This window comes from Salvelinus fontinalis, chromosome 19 (assembly GCF_029448725.1).
Source record: "Salvelinus fontinalis isolate EN_2023a chromosome 19, ASM2944872v1, whole genome shotgun sequence".
Classification (NCBI taxonomy): Eukaryota; Metazoa; Chordata; class Actinopteri; order Salmoniformes; family Salmonidae; genus Salvelinus; species Salvelinus fontinalis.
Window position 1 is genome coordinate 34,623,999 of NC_074683.1, and position 19,054 is coordinate 34,643,052.

Sequence of the window (19,054 nt, forward strand, 5' to 3'; positions counted from 1 at the left end):
CGCAACTGATGGAAATTCTGCAATCTGTGGAAAAAGGACGGAAGTGAATAGCAATGGAATGCAGATGCATGGCAAAAATGGGACATCTATCAAATGATCCTCACCTACAGGAATCTCCCACTAATTCCTACTGTAGTGAGAGGACGAAGCGTAGTGATTGAATGCTGATTCTCTTGTCTGACTCTGAATGGGTATTCAGGCCTAGTTTGGTCAGACCATTGGTTGAATTGGTTTCCAGCACTACAGTAGTATTGTTTTGTTCCTCAAATAACACTTATCTCATACGCCACTGACTAAGTGGTCATGTCTTCATCTTTAATATGAAGTTACAAAGTCATTCACATCTATATATACAGTTATTTACAAAAACATTGCATATAAAAAAACAGAGAGGATATTTACATAATATCAATTGGCACAACATAACATGCAACAGCCACATTATCAATGTTGATAAACTCATGCAAACGCACTTGTACGGTGCTTCTCTAGAGTCAGAGTAAGGCAACATCTGGCAAGATATGTTGAAACTCAGGTCACAATGCAAAACACCTTGTGAAATATTTTAAAGATAAACTCTAGTATTGCCTGATTGATTTAAAGGGAAACAACATGTTCTAGCCCTTAAAGGGATACTTCGTGATTTTGGCAATGAGGCTCTTTATCTACTTACCCAGAGTCAGATGAACTCATGAATACAATTTTTATGACTCTGTGTCCAGTATGAAGGTTAGAGGTAATTTCGCGAGCCAATGTGAAGTAGCTTTAGCGCAATGACTGGAAGTCTATGGGTATCTGCTAGCATGCTAACAGCGAAACTACCTCTAACTTCCTTCGTACTTGACACAGAGACATAAAATGGTGTCCATGAGTTCATCTGACTCTAGGAAAGTAGATAAAGGGCCTCATTGGCAAAATCCCAAAGAACCCCTTTGTTACCCCATAAATAGGGCCCTGTGTTTTGAGCAATCGTCACATGACCTGGATTTTAATCTTTATTTAAAGCTGCCCCTTTTTCTGTTTATTTCAGATGGTCCAGCACCATCCTCAGACAAATGCAAATTTGGTGCAATTCTCATTTCTGGATAAGGCTTAGAATACAGGATAAAATCTTGCTATGATAGTGGAAAACACAAGGCCCGCCATAAAAAAACGAAATGTAATTTATTAAATGTGAACAGAGCAGACTACAGTAGATAAAAACGTTTGCCCTCTGTAAATCACGCTTCACTCTTTTCCTCTTAGTATTTGCCTGTAGTGCTACTGAACAGACAGTAGAGATGGAGGCGTGCACACCTTGGTTCAAATACCATTTGAAATTACCGGTCTCTATGTCTCGGGCGGTCAGCCTAAACAAATCATAAAAGCCTGGAGAACAATAACACTGTATTTGCTAACTCTGCATTTTTCTCGGCCGGCCAGGCAGCCACACCGGCCAACAAAGAGTGATGGATGACAAACATGTCACAAAACACCGTATAAACACCAGAGGTATGTGTCACGAGAACGGAAAACATTAAAACAGGGGTGAGTAAAAGACTACTAAAGAGCATCCTGTGTGGCTCAGTTGGTAGAGCATGGTGCGTTTCCTGTGTGGCTCAGTTGGTAGAGCATGGTGCGTTTCCTGTGTGGCTCAGTTGGTAGAGCATGGTGCTTGCAACGCCAAGGTTGTGGGTTCGATTCCCACGGGGGACCAGTATGAACATGTATACCCTCACTACAGTAAGGAGCTCTGGTTAAGAGCATATGTAGTATCAGTAAATAATGGTGTCATGCATTGTTGCCTCTCACTAAAACTGCAATGATCAGTTCTAAGTCCTAGAATTGCAGTACAGCAGCCTTGTGCTTAGCTATGGGGGTAGCTTACTGTACTGTGTGGAAAGTCAGATTTATTTTTCATCATCGGAAAATGTTAAGCCAAAATAGACCTGTAATTAACTTGAATCCTTTTTAAGGTTTGAGGAAATAGTTTTTCCACAACAGAAACACCACCTCATGCAAAGCGTTATACGTTTGTTTGATGGGCACCAGGCTCTCTTTCTGTTGTTAAAAAGACTTTCCACATACTACACATAAAAGCATGAGCAGTGCCTATGTTATCTGTTCCACTTTACCTAAATGCTAACATTTCACACATACACATTCACTGTCTAACAACCATGTTCCTTAAAAAAATAAATACTATGTATATGTACATAATGTATCAAACATACAACATGGGGAACTGACTCACAAATGTAAAAACATAAAAGCACAATAAAGTTTCAAGCAGACTAATCCTCACAGAAGCTGCTGTCTGTCTGTTACTCTTCCTCATCACTGGAAAATATTGCAGCTTTTACAATGGCCTATAGCCTACTGACGAGTCCTAACACGCCACAGTTTCCCCTCCTTCTGTCCCTGTGCAGAAGACTAGTAGGGGGAGAATGATGCAGTGTCATACTGTGATATTTAGTATGGTTGTCCTTCAAGATTGACAGCCATATTGCCTGTTTCAGAAGCAGTGTCGAGCTCTAAGTGCTTGTTTTATTGAGGCCCTGCATAACGATGAAAGATAATCAAAACTGGTTTCCTACTGAATTAAAAGGGAAATACATTGTCCAAAACCTGTAGTGAGTCCTATCTCCATGGGGTGTATATTGAGTCCATCTAGTCCACAGGTGTCAAACTCATTCCACGGGGGGCCGAGTGTCTGCAGGTTTTCGCTCCTCCCTTGTACTTCATTGATGAATTAACATCACTAATTAGTTAGGAACTCCCCACACCTGGTTGTCTAGGGCTTTATTGAAAGGAAAAACCAAAAACCTGCAGGGACTAGGCCCTCCGTGGAATGAGTTTGACACCCCTGATCTAGTCATATCAGACCTTCAACTGTTAAATAAAATGCTATATATCAGTGTTTCTCTCCACTGGTCAGACATAGCTGGAGATGAGCAGGGTGAAGTAGAGCAGGATGGATGTTAGTGTGTAGCACTGTGAGAGCCCTGTGGTGCCGCTGAGGGGTGAGGTGGTGGCGAACACAGCCTCCGTCACGTTCCAGGGGAGAGGAAGGTTACAGATATTCCCCTCACAGCACGCTGTGCAAACCTAAGGAGAAAAGTTTCACCATTAGATTCAACACTCTCTCTCTCTCTCTCTCTCTCCCCCCTTCCTCCAGTGGAATCAATTGCAGTTTTCCATTTTTACTAACAGACATACAGCCTTTAGTATAGCCTTTGACAGACATATAGTCTATAGTATTGAATACGGCGTTTACTTCTAAAGGGAATGCTCCTTTAAAAATATTTCACACATCCTTTCATAAAGTTAATGTCCAACTTTTATATAAGGGTCAAGCTCTATCTTTTCCTGTTGCAGGCTTCTCTCTCTGCTCTCTCTCTCTTCTCTCCCTCTCTCTCTGCGCTCTCTCTCTGTTTTCCCTCTCTCTCTGTTTTCCCTCTCTCTCTCTGCTCTCTCTCTCTGCTCTCTCTCTCTCTCTCTGCTTTCCCTCTCTGCTCTCCCTCTCCTCTCTGTCTCTCCTCTCTCTCCAGGGGAATCATGCAGACTTCCGAGGTTGTGAGGACACACCTTTCACCAGGAATTAGAATGGCAGTGTACTGGAGTGAGCACTGTGGAGGATCTCCAGATGAACTCAAAAGCACCGTTAAGTGGTGGAGACATGGACAGGCCGTAACATAAAGGGCCATGTTCACATAGTCTGACTCTGGTTCTGACACCCTGGCCAATATTAAGTAAATATTCTTTAAAGTACTACTTAAGTAGTTTTGGGGGTATCTGTACTTGACTTTACTATTTATATTTTTGACAACTTTTATTTTTACTTTACTACTACATTCATAAAGAAAATAATAACTTTTTACTCCATACATTTTCCTTGACACCCAAAAGTACTTGATACATTTGTAATGCTTAGCAGGACAGGAAAATGGTCTAATTCATACACTTATCAAGAGAACATCCCTGGTCATCCCTGCTGTCTCTGATCTGGCACTCACTAAGCGCACATTCTTCATTTGTAAATAATGTATGAGTGTGCCACCGGTCTATCCATAAAAAAAAATTTTTTTAAATGGTGCCGTCTGGTTTGCTTAATATAATACATTTTTCTTTTTTTCCAAGTAAGAAAATGCCATGCCCAAAGTCAACCAGAATAATTACGCCAGAGAAACCCCTACCCCACATCATTCCATTCTAACCTCCCAACACCAGGCCAAACTATTCCCCTCTTCCCATCTTGAATCTAACCTCTCAACACTATTCCCCTTATTGAATACTTCCCACTCCTTACCCTGGTTCCTTCATGGTCTTCTTCAGAGCATCCAGTAGAGAGGCAGTCTCCCAAAGCCACACAACGCTTTGTCACAGAGACACTGTTCCCCTCCATGTCCATCTTGTGCCGCGTGTAACAGTATCTAGACTCTGTTTAGAATAATAAAGATAGTAAATAAGACATATTCACCTGGTAGCTACAATACCACTTTTTGGTTAGCATGGATGGATACTGAGTTAACTCAGCTTAACGAGCTACTAAGAATTGAGAGAGAAACTGTTATTTCTTCTGTTCAGAGTTTGTGGGATAAAAACACTACAGACTAACTCCATCTGAGACCTCTGCCATACGGTATCTGAAATGAAGTCTCTGCCATACGGTATCTGATTTGAAGCCTCTGCCATACGGTATCTGATTTGAAGTCTCTGCCATACGGTATCTGATTTGAAGCCTCTGCCATACGGTATCTGATTTGAAGTCTCTGCCATACGGTATCTGAATTGACGCGCCTGCCATACGGTATCTGAATTGACGCGCCTGCCATAAGGTATCTGAATTAACGCTCCTGCCATAAGGTATCTGAATTGACCCCCCTGCCATACGGTATCTGAATTGACCCCCCTGCCATACGGTATCTGAATTGACCCCCCTGCCATACGGTATCTGAATTTGACGTCTCTGCCATACGGTATCTGAAATGAAGCGCCTGCCATAAGGTATCTGAATTGACCCCCCTGCCATACGGTATCTGAATTGACGCTCCTGCCATACGGTATCTGAATTGACGCGCCTGCCATACGGTATCTGAATTTGACGTCTCTGCCATACGGTATCTGAAATGAAGCGCCTGCCATAAGGTATCTGAATTGACGCGCCTGCCATACGGTATCTGAATTGACGCGCCTGCCATAAGGTATCTGAATTGACGCTCCTGCCATAAGGTATCTGAATTAACGCTCCTGCCATAAGGTATCTGAATTGACCCCCCTGCCATACGGTATCTGAATTGACCCCCCTGCCATACGGTATCTGAATTGACCCCCCTGCCATACGGTATCTGAATTTGACGTCTCTGCCATACGGTATCTGAAATGAAGCGCCTGCCATAAGGTATCTGAATTGACGCTCCTGCCATACGGTATCTGAATTGACGCGCCTGCCATAAGGTATCTGAATTGACGCGCCTGCCATAAGGTATCTGAATTAACGCTCCTGCCATAAGGTATCTGAATTAACGCTCCTGCCATAAGGTATCTGAATTGACCCCCCTGCCATAAGGTATCTGAATTGACGCGCCTGCCATAAGGTATCTGAATTGACGCGCCTGCCATAAGGTATCTGAATTGACGCGCCTGCCATAAGGTATCTGAATTGACGCGCCTGCCATACGGTATCTGAATTGACGCGCCTGCCATACGGTATCTGAATTGACGCGCCTGCCATAAGGTATCTGAATTGACGCGCCTGCCATAAGGTATCTGAATTGACGCGCCTGCCATAAGGTATCTGAATTAACGCTCCTGCCATAAGGTATCTGAATTGACCCCCCTGCCATACGGTATCTGAATTGACCCCCCTGCCATACGGTATCTGAATTGACCCCCCTGCCATACGGTATCTGAATTGACGCCCCTGCCATACGGTATCTGAATTGACCCCCCTGCCATACGGTATCTGAATTGACGCCCCTGCCATAAGGTATCTGAATTGGAGCCTCTGCCATACGGTATCTGAATTGACCCCCCTGCCATAAGGTATCTGAATTGGAGCCTCTGCCATAAGGTATCTGAATTGGAGCCTCTGCCATACGGTATCTGAATTGACCCCCCTGCCATACGGTATCTGAATTGACGCCCCTGCCATAAGGTATCTGAATTGGAGCCTCTGCCATACGTTACACAGTGCATTCCAGAAAGTTTAGGTCAAGTACAGCATCTCTCTATCCAACAATCTATGAGGTTGTTATTCATACAAAGAATGTGTCTTGTCTAGGGCTCGGCCACAGTAACTTATTAGTCCTTAAGAGAGTGCTGTAAATCTGTCCTGATTGTGGTCGCGCCACGCTAACTCTCTTGATGAGGTTAGCTATTTATGAGCTAACCATGACAACAGCAGAGTGACATTATACTCAATAATACCCAGGTACAGAGGCCTCCATTGAACCAACAGAGTGGGAATTTACAACTTTGTTGGAAGCACTCAGAGAAGGAAAGAACACCTAATCTAAATACAAAATAAGAGTAGGCCTATCCGAGAGCAGAGGGAGTGTAGAATTTACATATTGAGTATTACTTCCTGAGCTTGAAGTCATAATGTAATCGTCAACGGTGCTGAGAAGAACAATGGTTTGTCCTAGTGGTCTGACTCACCTCGTGGGCAGTACAGGTCTGGCGCCCAGCGATTACACTCATAGTTGTCAGGTGCTTCTTCACAGGTGAAGCACTTGAACCCGCCTGGGAATGGAGTAGCTGCGGAAACATACACACACTTAGAAGGTGTCATGCACAGGGCACTGGGACAGCCATAACGAATCACCTTAACAGACATCGCCAACAACCTATTCCGCCTTGAATAAAATATGTACAGAGGTCCTGAAACGTTTAATAAGTTACACACTGAGTGTACAAAACATTAGGAACATGATCGACTGACCAGGTGAATCCAGGTGATCCCTTATTGATGTCCCTTGTTAAATCCACCTCAATCAGTGTCGATGAAGGGGAGGAGACAGCTTAAATAGTGATTTTTAAGCTTTGAGACAATTGAGACATGGGTTGTGCCATTCAGAGGGTGAATGGGCAAGACAAAATATTTAAGTGCCTTTGAACGGGGTATGGTAGTAGGTGTCAGGCGCACTAGTTTGAGTGTGTCAAGAACTGCAACGTTGCTGGGTTTTTCACGCTCAGCAGTTTCCCGTGTGTATCAAGAATGGTTCACCACCCAAAAGACTTGACACAACTGTGGGAAGCATTGGAGTCAACATGGGCCAGCATCCCTATGGAGTCAACATGGGCCAGCATCCCTGTGGAGTCAACATGGGCCAGCATCCCTGTGGAACACTTGACACCTTGTAGAGTCCATGACCCGATGAATTGAGGCTGTTCTGAGGGCAAAAGGGGCTGCAACTCAATAGTAGGAAGATGTTCCTAATGTTTTGTACACTCAGTGTATACAGAGGTCCTGAAACGTTGAATAAGATTTACAAGTTCATACCATAAACTGTGTTAATAACATTAGTTTAGGAAATCTGGCCAGAAAAATTTGAAACATCTGGATAATTAAGATGGATAAAAGAGTTTGGAATGCATCGAAGGCCTTATTTTGGATTGGTTTAATATAGTCACACTTCTAATATGGACTCTGAGAAACCATTGTCTGGGGGAACTCAGTCCTTCCAAACATATACTGTAGTTTAATCTATCTCTCTTTATAGCTGTTATCACCAGCCAAGACATTTATCTCTCTTTATAGCTGTTATCACCAGCCAAGACATTTATCTCGCTTTATAGCTGTTATCACCAGCCAAGACATTTATCTCTCTTTATAGCTGTTTTCATCAGCCAATACATGTATCTCTCTTTATAGCTGTTATCACCAGCCAAGACATTTATCTCTCTTTATAGCTGTTATCACCAGCCAAGACATTTATCTCTCTGTATAGCTGTTATCACCAGCCAAGACATTTATCTCTCTTTATAGCTGTTATCACCAGCCAAGACATTTATCTCTCTTTATAGCTGTTATCACCAGCCAAGACATTTATCTCTCTTTATAGCTGTTATCACCAGCCAAGACATTTATCTCTCTTTATAGCTGTTATCACCAGCCAAGACATTTATCTCTCTTTATAGCTGTTATCACCAGCCAAGACATGTATCTCTCTTTATAGCTGTTATCACCAGCCAATACATTTATCTCTCTTTATAGCTGTTATCACCAGCCAAGACATTTATCTCTCTTTATAGCTGTTATCACCAGCCAAGACATTTATCTCTCTTTATAGCTGTTATCACCAGCCAAGACATTTATCTCTCTTTATAGCTGTTATCACCAGCCAAGACATTTATCTCTCTTTATAGCTGTTATCACCAGCCAAGACATTTACCTCTCTTTATAGCTGTTATCACCAGCCAAGACATGTATCTCTCTTTATAGCTGTTATCACCAGCCAATACATTTATCTCTCTTTATAGCTGTTATCATCAGCCAAGACATGTATCTCTCTTTATAGCTGTTATCACCAGCCATGACATGTATCTCTCTTTATAGCTGTTATCACCAGCCAAGACATTTACCTCTCTTTATAGCTGTTATCACCAGCCAAGACATGTATCTCTCTTTATAGCTGTTATCACCAGCCAAGACATTTATCTCTCTTTATAGCTGTTATCACCAGCCAAGACATTTACCTCTCTTTATAGCTGTTATCACCAGCCAAGACATTTACCTCTCTTTATAGCTGTTATCACCAGCCAAGACATTTACCTCTCTTTATAGCTGTTATCATCAGCCAAGACATGTATCTCTCTTTATAGCTGTTATCACCAGCCATGACATGTATCTCTCTTTATAGCTGTTATCACCAGCCAAGACATTTACCTCTCTTTATAGCTGTTATCACCAGCCAAGACATGTATCTCTCTTTATAGCTGTTATCACCAGCCAAGACATTTATCTCTCTTTATAGCTGTTATCACCAGCCAAGACATTTACCTCTCTTTATAGCTGTTATCACCAGCCAAGACATTTACCTCTCTTTATAGCTGTTATCACCAGCCAAGACATTTATCTCTCTCACACAATTGTTCTGATGTAGACCTATAGCGTCAAGTACAGTTTAACCCATAATGCACTCTGCTAATCTAGTAAAACACTAAGACTATGAGCATGTAGCCTAGTTGCTCCCTTCCCTTCTCAATTCTTGGTCCCCAGAGGTTGGAAAATGTTCATGGAGGCCATCTGTTGTGATCAAACAGACGAGGAGGCTGTTAGTCTTTCCAATTTCGCACCATTACATTAATCTAATTGGCCAGTTCCACACCCTTCCCCAGTGACAGCTGAAGGTCTGCAGGGCAGGCAAACATAATTTAGAACACAAAGTATGTTGCCAATCACCATGGCTACATCTTCAATGACACCCTATTTCCCATGTAGTGCACTATATATCCCAAAGGGCTCTGCTCAAAAGAAGTGCAGTTCATAGGGAACAAGGTCCCCTTTGGGATGCAAACCCATGATACTGCCATGCTATGTCTAGCTAGACCATGATATCGCCTTGCCATGTCTAGCTAGACCATGATACCGCCTTGCCATGTCTAGCTAGACCATGATACAACCTTGCCATGGCTAGCTAGCTAGACCATGATACTGCCTTGCCATGGCTAGCTAGACCATGATACTGCCTTGCCATGGCTAGCTAGACCATGATACTGCCTTGCCATGGCTTGCTAGCTAGACCATGATACTGCCTTGCCATGGCTAGCTAGACCATGATACTGCCTTGCCATGGCTAGCTAGCTAGACCATGATACCGCCTTGCCATAGCTAGCTAGCTAGACCATGATACTGCCTTGCCATGGCTAGCTAGATAGACCATGATACTGCCTTGCCATGGCTAGCTAGCTAGACCATGATACTGCCTTGCCATGGCTAGCTAGCTAGACCATGATACTGCCTTGCCATGGCTAGCTAGCTAGACCATGGTACTGCCTTGCCATGGCTAGCTAGCTAGACCATGATACTGCCTTGCCATGGCTAGCTAGCTAGACCATGATACTGCCTTGCCATGGCTAGCTAGCTAGACCATGATATCGCCTTGCCATGGCTAGCTAGACCATGATACTGCCTTGCCATGTCTAGCTAGACCATGATACTGCCTTGCCATGGCTAGCTAGCTAGACAATGATAATGCCTTGCCATGTCTAGCTAGACCATGATATCGCCTTGCAATGGCTAGCTAGACCATGATACTGCCTTGCCATGGCTAGCTAGATAGACCATGATACTGCCTTGCCATGTCTAGCTAGACCATGATACTGCCTTGCCATGTCTAGCTAGACCATGATACAGCCTTGCCATGGCTAGCTAGACCATGATACTGCCTTGCCATGGCTAGCTAGACCATGATACTGCCTTGCCATGTCTAGCTAGCTAGACCATGATACTGCCTTGCCATGTCTAGCTAGACCATGATACAGCCTTGCCATGGCTAGCTAGACCATGATACTGCCTTGCCATGGCTAGCTAGACCATGATACTGCCTTGCCATGTCTAGCTAGACCATGATACTGCCTTGCCATGTCTAGCTAGACCATGATACAGCCTTGCCATGTCTAGCTAGACCATGATACTGCCTTGCCATGGCTAGCTAGACCATGATACTGCCTTGCCATGTCTAGCTAGCTAGACCATGATACTGCCTTGCCATGGCTAGCTAGACCATGATACTGCCTTGCCATGTCTAGCTAGCTAGACCATGATACTGCCTTGCCATGGCTAGCTAGACCATGATACTGCCTTGCCATGGCTAGCTAGCTAGACCATGATACTGCCTTGCCATGGCTAGATAGACCATGATATCGCCTTGCCATGGCTAGCTGGACCATGATACTGCCTTGCCATGTCTAGCTAGCTAGACCATGATACTGCCTTGCCATGGCTAGATAGACCATGATACTGCCTTGCCATGGCTAGCTAGCTAGACCATGATACTGCCTTGCCATGGCTAGATAGACCATAATATCGGCTTGCCATGGCTAGCTAGACCATGATACTGCCTTGCCATGTCTAGCTAGATAGACTATGATACTGCCTTGCCATGTCTAGCTAGCTAGACCATGATACTGCCTTGCCATGTCTAGCTAGACCATGATACTGCCTTGCCATGGCTAGCTAGACCATGATATCGCCTTGCCATGGCTAGCTAGACCATGATACTGCCTTGCCATGTCTAGCTAGCTAGACCATGATACTGCCTTGCCATGTCTAGCTAGCTAGACCATGATACTGCCTTGCCATGGCTAGCTAGATAGACCATGATACTGCCTTGCCATGGCTAGCTAGACCCCAATACTGCCTTGCCATGTCTAGCTAGCTAGACCATGATACTGCCTTGCCATGGCTAGCTAGATAGACCATGATACTGCCGTGCCATGTCTAGGTAGACCCCAATACTGCCTTGCCATGTCTAGCTAGACCATGATACTGCCTTGCCATGGCTAGCTAGATAGACCATGATACTGCCTTGCCATGTCTAGCTAGACCCCAATACTGCCTTGCCATGTCTAGCTAGACCCAAATACTGCCTTGCCATGTCTAGCTAGACCACGATACTGCCTTGCCATGTCTAGCTAGCTAGACCATGATACTGCCTTGCCATGTCTAGCTAGCGAGACCATGATACTGCCTTGCCATGTCTAGCTAGCTAGACCCCAATACCGCCTTGCCATGTCTAGCTAGACCCCAATACCGCCTTGCCATGTCTAGCTAGACCATGATACTGCCTTGCCATGTCTAGCTAGACCCCAATACTGCCTTGCCATGTCTAGCTAGACCCCAATACTGCCTTGCCATGTCTAGCTAGACCATGATACTGCCTTGCCATGGCTAGCTAGACCCCAATACTGCCTTGCCATGTCTAGCTAGACCATGATACTGCCTTGCCATGTCTAGCTAGACCATGATACTGCCTTGCCATGGCTAGCTAGATAGACCATGATACTGCCTTGCCATGTCTAGCTAGCTAGACCATGATACTGCCTTGCCATGTCTAGCTAGCTAGACCATGATACTGCCTTGCCATGGCTAGCTAGATAGACCATGATACTGCCTTGCCATGGCTAGCTAGACCCCAATACTGCCTTGCCATGTCTAGCTAGCTAGACCATGATACTGCCTTGCCATGGCTAGCTAGATAGACCATGATACTGCCGTGCCATGTCTAGCTAGACCCCAATACTGCCTTGCCATGTCTAGCTAGACCATGATACTGCCTTGCCATGGCTAGCTAGATAGACCATGATACTGCCTTGCCATGTCTAGCTAGACCCCAATACTGCCTTGCCATGTCTAGCTAGACCCAAATACTGCCTTGCCATGTCTAGCTAGACCATGATACTGCCTTGCCATGTCTAGCTAGCTAGACCATGATACTGCCTTGCCATGTCTAGCTAGCGAGACCATGATACTGCCTTGCCATGTCTAGCTAGCTAGACCCCAATACCGCCTTGCCATGTCTAGCTAGACCCCAATACCGCCTTGCCATGTCTAGCTAGACCATGATACTGCCTTGCCATGTCTAGCTAGACCCCAATACTGCCTTGCCATGTCTAGCTAGACCCCAATACTGCCTTGCCATGTCTAGCTAGACCATGATACTGCCTTGCCATGGCTAGCTAGACCCCAATACTGCCTTGCCATGTCTAGCTAGACCATGATACTGCCTTGCCATGTCTAGCTAGACCATGATACTGCCTTGCCATGGCTAGCTAGATAGACCATGATACTGCCTTGCCATGTCTAGCTAGACCCCAATACTGCCTTGCCATGTCTAGCTAGACCATGATACTGCCTTGCCATGGCTAGCTAGATAGACCATGATACTGCCTTGCCATGTCTAGCTAGACCCCAATACTGCCTTGCCATGTCTAGCTAGACCCCAATACTTTCTTGCCATGTCTAGCTAGACCCAAATACTGCCTTGCCATGTCTAGCTAGACCATGATACTGCCTTGCCATGTCTAGCTAGGGAGACCATGATACTGCCTTGCCATGTCTAGCTAGCGAGACCATGATAATGCCTTGCCATGTCTAGCTAGCGAGACCATGATACTGCCTTGCCATGTCTAGCGAGACCATGATACTGCCTTCCCATGGCTAGCTAGATAGACCATGATACTGCCTTGCCATGTCTAGCTAGACCCCAATACCGCCTTGCCATGTCTAGCTAGACCCCAATACCGCCTTGCCATGTCTAGCTAGCGAGACCATGATACTGCCTTGCCATGTCTAGCTAGACCCCAATACCGCCTTGCCATGTCTAGCTAGACCCCAATACCGCCTTGCCATGTCTAGCTAGCGAGACCATGATACTGCCTTGCCATGGCTAGCTAGCTAGACCATGATAATGCCTTGCCACACACGCACCCTGCCACATGCTCACACACACACACACACACACACACACACACACACACACACACACACACACACACACACACACACACACACACACACACACACACACACACACACACACACACACACACACACACACACACACACACACACACACACACACAATTACCCTTCCACATGCTCACATGTGTAAACTCACGCACACACACAGCTACCCAACTCACTTGCGTACACACACACACATCAAATCCCCAGTGGGGCTAGAGGGGTGGCCTCGAGCCGACACAGATATCTCCAGTATCCCTGAAACCTAATCCCGGGAGTTCTGTCTCTCTGTGATGAAAGAGACACAGATCTTAAGAGTTTGCTTTCTGGCTATGTGGGGGCCTGTTTCTGAGACGTGGGAGGGCTGACCTCTAACATGCCCTGGGGAGAGTTAGGGTTGTTTCAGACCTTAATCTAGCGGCTTATACCTGGCATATGTCCTTCTCAGAGGCCTACAGTATAGTGACCCAGCCTGTTGTTGTACACTGACTGGGGTGAGGGGAGTGCCAGGGGAGAAAGAGAGAGAGAGTGAGAGGGAAAGAGACAGATTGACAGAGAGAGAGAGAGAGAGAGAGAGAGCGTGAGAGAGAGAGAGGGAGAGAGAGAGAGAGAGAGAGAGAGAGAGAGAGAGAGAGAGAGAGAGAGAGAGAGAGAGAGAGAGAGAGACAGAGAGGGAGGGAGAGGGAGAGGGAGAGAGGGAGAGAGAGAGGGAGAGAGAGAGAGAGAGAGAGAGAGAGAGAGAGAGAGAGAGAGAGAGAGAGAGAGAGAGAGAGAGAGAGAGAGAGAGAGAGAGAGAGAGAGAGAGAGAGAGAGAGAGAGAGAGAGAGAGAGAGAGAGAAAAAGTTGTGGCTTGGGAACATGATCTAATTGACACTGAGGACCAATTAGTGAGCGTCCACATTCTGGCCACGCTGGGACATTCTGTTTGAGTCATAAGGACAGCCAAAGGACAATAATCAATCAGTTACCCTCAGCTGGGTCTTTTTGATCATCGTTGTCACATTGCTGGTTCATGCCACTAGAATTCTAATCTACATGACAGTTGTTTGCTGTTAGAATTGTCTTTGATTTGTTGATAATGGAAGTCATAAACGTCATACACGGTAAGAGACAAAGCCAAAGTGCTGTAAATAAAATAATTTGTACCCTTTCAGATTTTCTCTACTTTTGCATATTTTTTATACTGAATGTTATCAGATCTTCAAGCAAAACCTAATATTAGATATAGGGAACCTGAGTTTACAAATAACAAACAAATATATATATATATACTTATTTTTTTAATTCAATAAACAATGTTATGCAACACCCAATGCCCCTGTGTGGAAAATGAATTGCCCCCTTACACTCAATAACTGGTTGTGCCACTTTTAGCTGCAATGACTGCAACCAAATGCTTCCTGTAGTTGTTGATCAATCTCTCACATTGCTGTGGAGAAATTTTGGCCCACTCTTCCATGCAGAACTGGTTTAACTCAGCGACATTTGTTGGTTTTCAAGCATGAACTGCTTGTTTAAGTCCTGCCTCAACATCTCAAATTGGGATTAGGTCTGGACTTTGACAAGGCCATTTCAACTCAAGTTTCCCAAAAAGCACCTGGATGATCATCAAGACTCCTGGAAGAATGTTCTATGGACAGATGAGACAAAAGTATAACTTTTTGAACGACATGGAAATATTAAATAGACATCAATAACATATAAATGCTAATAGACAGTGTGTAAAATGTTGCTAATGGGTGGATGAGACTAAAGAGGGCAGAAAGCACTGACAACATGGGGCGTCTGACTGCCCAGTAGCTATGCACGGAGTCACGTGACCCTACATCTCAGATCAACGAGATGTGCCTGGTGGTGCAGAGGGGTGGGGGGTGGAGAAGGGTGTGGCGGGGTGCAGAGGGGTGGCGAGGCAGTAGACAGTTGCTGTGCCAGCTGTGGATCTGTCTGGTTAGGCTGGGGATCACAAGTTCACTGGATACCCCTAACTGCTATTCATGCATAGCATAGACTCTGACCAACTTTTTCATAACCCTTAAAGAGATTCTCCAGTACTTTTGTTTACTTTTTTAGCAAATAGTCCTGAAAGCAGGCTCCCGAGCCAAAAGTGGTCCCCAAAAATATAATAATAAAAACTATTACTTGAGGGATGGAGGTAGATGATATCCTGTTCTGTGAAGTCCTTTGATTGGGCCGTTTTTAGCCAATCAGCGAGGACCATCAGCAGTAGGACCCAGGCCACTGCAGGCCAGGGTTCCATTGCTGGCCGCGGCTTCACACATGCAGGTCTCTGATTGGACAACAACACGATGACACCTGCAGAGGAAAAGAGAGCCCACATGTAACCCGAATCTTAGTTAAAGTACCTGTTTTAGTCTATATGAAATCATGCTTCATTTTGCACAATGCAGACAATCCCTTTGGATGCCTGATTAAGGCATCCTGACTGCCTATCCCAACTACATGCCATGGAACAGTGACCATGGGTGTCTCCAGCCCTATTGGAGAACACAGAGGAAAGCCACTGGACATCCACCAGACCAGAAACAACAGAGCAGTGTTCCCCATTACATCTGCGTCCGAAATGGCATCCTTTTTCCTATGTAGTGCACTACTTTTGACCAGGGCCCGTAAGTCTTTAGTCAAAAGTAGTGCACTCCATATGGAATTGGGTGCCAGTTGGGACGTAACCTACATCTATTATCCCCCCAGTCAAATATCTCCTCACTAGATCAATGACAGTCTGCCAGGGACCAGGCCAGATGCATCATCGGCCCTCATACAGTCTTCATTGTGATCGAGCTCAGTCTTAGCGCAGGGAGAAAAGAGTAACAGCGCTAGACATGGATTAACAGTTGGGAGAGTAATAAACAGTGGATGCACGCAACAATGTCTTGCAGGCCAATGATGTCACAGATGACTCCTAACATATTTCGAATACGATATTTCAAGGTATCAATTGAGAATAGTCAAATCTTGGGCACATTAAAGACACAACCCTCTACAGAAAGTCCTTTTATCCGAGTGTTTTTAAAAAATAAAATAAAATATTTAACCTTTTATTTAACTAGGCAAGTCAATTAAGATAAAATTCTTATTTACCTTTTATTTAATTTATCTAGGCAAGTAGGTTAAGAACAAATTCTTATTTACAATGACAGCTGACAACGGCCAAACCCTAACGATGCTGGGCCAAATGTGCACCACCCTATGGGACTCCCAATCACAGCCGGTTGTGAAACTGCCTGGAATCGAACCAGGGTGTCTGTAGGGACGCCTCTAGCACTGAGATGCAGTGCCTAAGACCGCTGAACCAGGGAGTCTGTAGTGACGCCTCTAGCACTGAGATGCAGTGCCTAAGACCGCTGAACCAGCGTGTCTGTAGTGACGCCTCTAGCACTGAGATGCAGTGCCTCAGACCGCTGAACCAGCGTGTCTGTAGTGACGCCTCTAGCACTGAGATGCAGTGCCTCAGACCGCTGAACCAGCGTGTCTGTAGTGACGCCTCTAGCACTGAGATGCAGTGCCTCAGACCGCTGAACCAGGGAGTCTGTAGTGACGCCTCTAGCACTGAGATGCAGTGCCTCAGACCGCTGAACCAGGGAGTCTGTAGTGACGCCTCTAGCACTGAGATGCAGTGCCTCAGACCGCTGAACCAGGGTGTCTGTAGTGACGCCTCTAGCACTGAGATGCAGTGTCTTAGACCGCTGAACCAGGGTGTCTGTAGTGACGCCTCTAGCACTGAGATGCAGTGCCTCAGACCGCTGAACCAGCGTGTCTGTAGTGACGCCTCTAGCACTGAGATGCAGTGCCTCAGACCGCTGAACCAGGGTGTCTGTAGTGATGCCTCTAGCACTGAGATGCAGTGCCTCAGACCGCTGAACCAGGGTGTCTGTAGTGACGCCTCTAGCACTGAGATGCAGTGCCTCAGACCGCTGAACCAGCGTGTCTGTAGTGACGCCTCTAGCACTGAGATGCAGTGCCTCAGACCGCTGAACCAGGGTGTCTGTAGTGACGCCTCTAGCACTGAGATGCAGTGCCTCAGACCGCTGAACCAGGGTGTCTGTAGTGACGCCTCTAGCACTGAGATGCAGTGCCTCAGACCGCTGAACCAGCGTGTCTGTAGTGACGCCTCAATCACTGAGATGCAGTGCCTCAGACCGCTGCGCCACTCGGGGGCCCCAGTGTGTAGCGGGTGCAGTGTTGATTATTTATGATAATACGCCATGTCAAATATCAAATTTTGTTTATTTATTAGGTCATTACACTAATCTATTTTTCTCCCCCCAAAACGTTCTCAGCTATCACATGCATGCGTGTGAAAAGAAGGACTTGACAGCATCTCAAAGGATTTCGATTTCGAGGAAAATTAGCAGTTTATTATCTTATCATCTTGTTCTGTAGAGTAAGAGCAGAAAGCTAATCAGAGGAAAGATGGTGAGAAGACAGCGCTTTCAGAAAGTGTTCACGTCCCTTTAATTTTCCACATTTTGTTGTGTTACAGCTTGAATTTAAAATTGATTCAATTGAGATTTTGTGTCACTGATCTACACACAATACCCCATAATGTAAAAGTAAAATGTTGTTTATAGAAAATGTTAGAAATTAATAAAAAATGTAATGCTGAAATGTCTTGATTCAATAATCCCTTTGTTATGACAAGCCTAAATAAATTCTGGAGTAAAAATGTGCTTAACAAATTGCAAAAAAGTTGCTTGGACTCTATCCGTGTTCAATAATATTGGTTAACATAATGACTACCACATGTCTGTACCCCACACATACAATGATCTGTAAGGTTCCTCAATCGAGTAGGGAATTTGACGCACAGATTCAAGCACAAAGACCAGGGATGTTTTTCAATGCCTTGCAAAGAAGGGCACCTATTGATAGATGGGTAAAAAAAAAAGCATACATTGAATATTTTGAGCATGGTGAAACTATTAATTACACTTTGGATGGTGTATCAATACACCCAGTCACTACAAAGATACAGACCAATGGTGATTTTAAAACAGTTAAAGAGTGTAATGGCTGTGATGGGAGAAAACTGAGGATGGATCAACAACATTGTTCTTACTCCACAATACTGACCTAATTTATGGAGTGGAAAGAAGGAAGCCTGTACAGAATAAAAAAACATGCATCCTGTTTGCAACAAGGAACTTGTTGCAAACAAGGAACTTAAAACCTCTTGGAAATAGAGGGCGCCATTTCCACTTTGGGAAAAAATCGTGCCCAAATTAAACGGCCTCGTACTCTGTTCTAGATCATAGAATATGCATATTATTATTACTATTGGATAGAAAACACTCTGAAGTTTCTAAAACTGTTTGAATTATATCTGTGAGCAAAACAGAACTCATGTGGCAGCAAACTTCCAAATAGAAAATTCTGAAAATGGGTCTCTGTGTAAGGCCTTGCCTATTCAATTGCCTTTTATTTATGGATCTGTATGCACTTCATACACCTTCCACTAGATGTCAACAGGCAATAGAATGTTGAATGGGGTGTCTTGCTTGACGTGAGACCGAATGAGAGCTTTTGGAGTGACAGGTCCGCCATATTGGCAGTATTTTGCTGCGCACCAGAGACCACCATATTGTT

At 44.9% G+C, this 19,054-nt stretch overlaps 1 protein-coding gene across 1 annotated transcript in view; it reads right to left on the reverse strand.

Moving 5' to 3' along the window:
- Window positions 1-294: 294 nt before the first annotated feature.
- The window catches only part of LOC129816660 (ly6/PLAUR domain-containing protein 6-like), a 49,915-nt gene continuing 31,155 nt past the window's right edge, over window positions 295-19,054 (reverse strand). Inside the window, exons 2-5 of the mRNA XM_055871412.1 lie at window positions 15,590-15,763; window positions 6,640-6,738; window positions 4,289-4,419; window positions 295-3,087 (exon numbers count right to left, since the gene is read on the reverse strand). Coding sequence (XP_055727387.1) covers window positions 2,914-3,087; window positions 4,289-4,419; window positions 6,640-6,738; window positions 15,590-15,707 — 522 coding nt within the window. The 5' untranslated portion in view covers window positions 15,708-15,763 and the 3' untranslated portion in view covers window positions 295-2,913. The remainder of the gene's footprint in view (window positions 3,088-4,288; window positions 4,420-6,639; window positions 6,739-15,589; window positions 15,764-19,054) is intronic.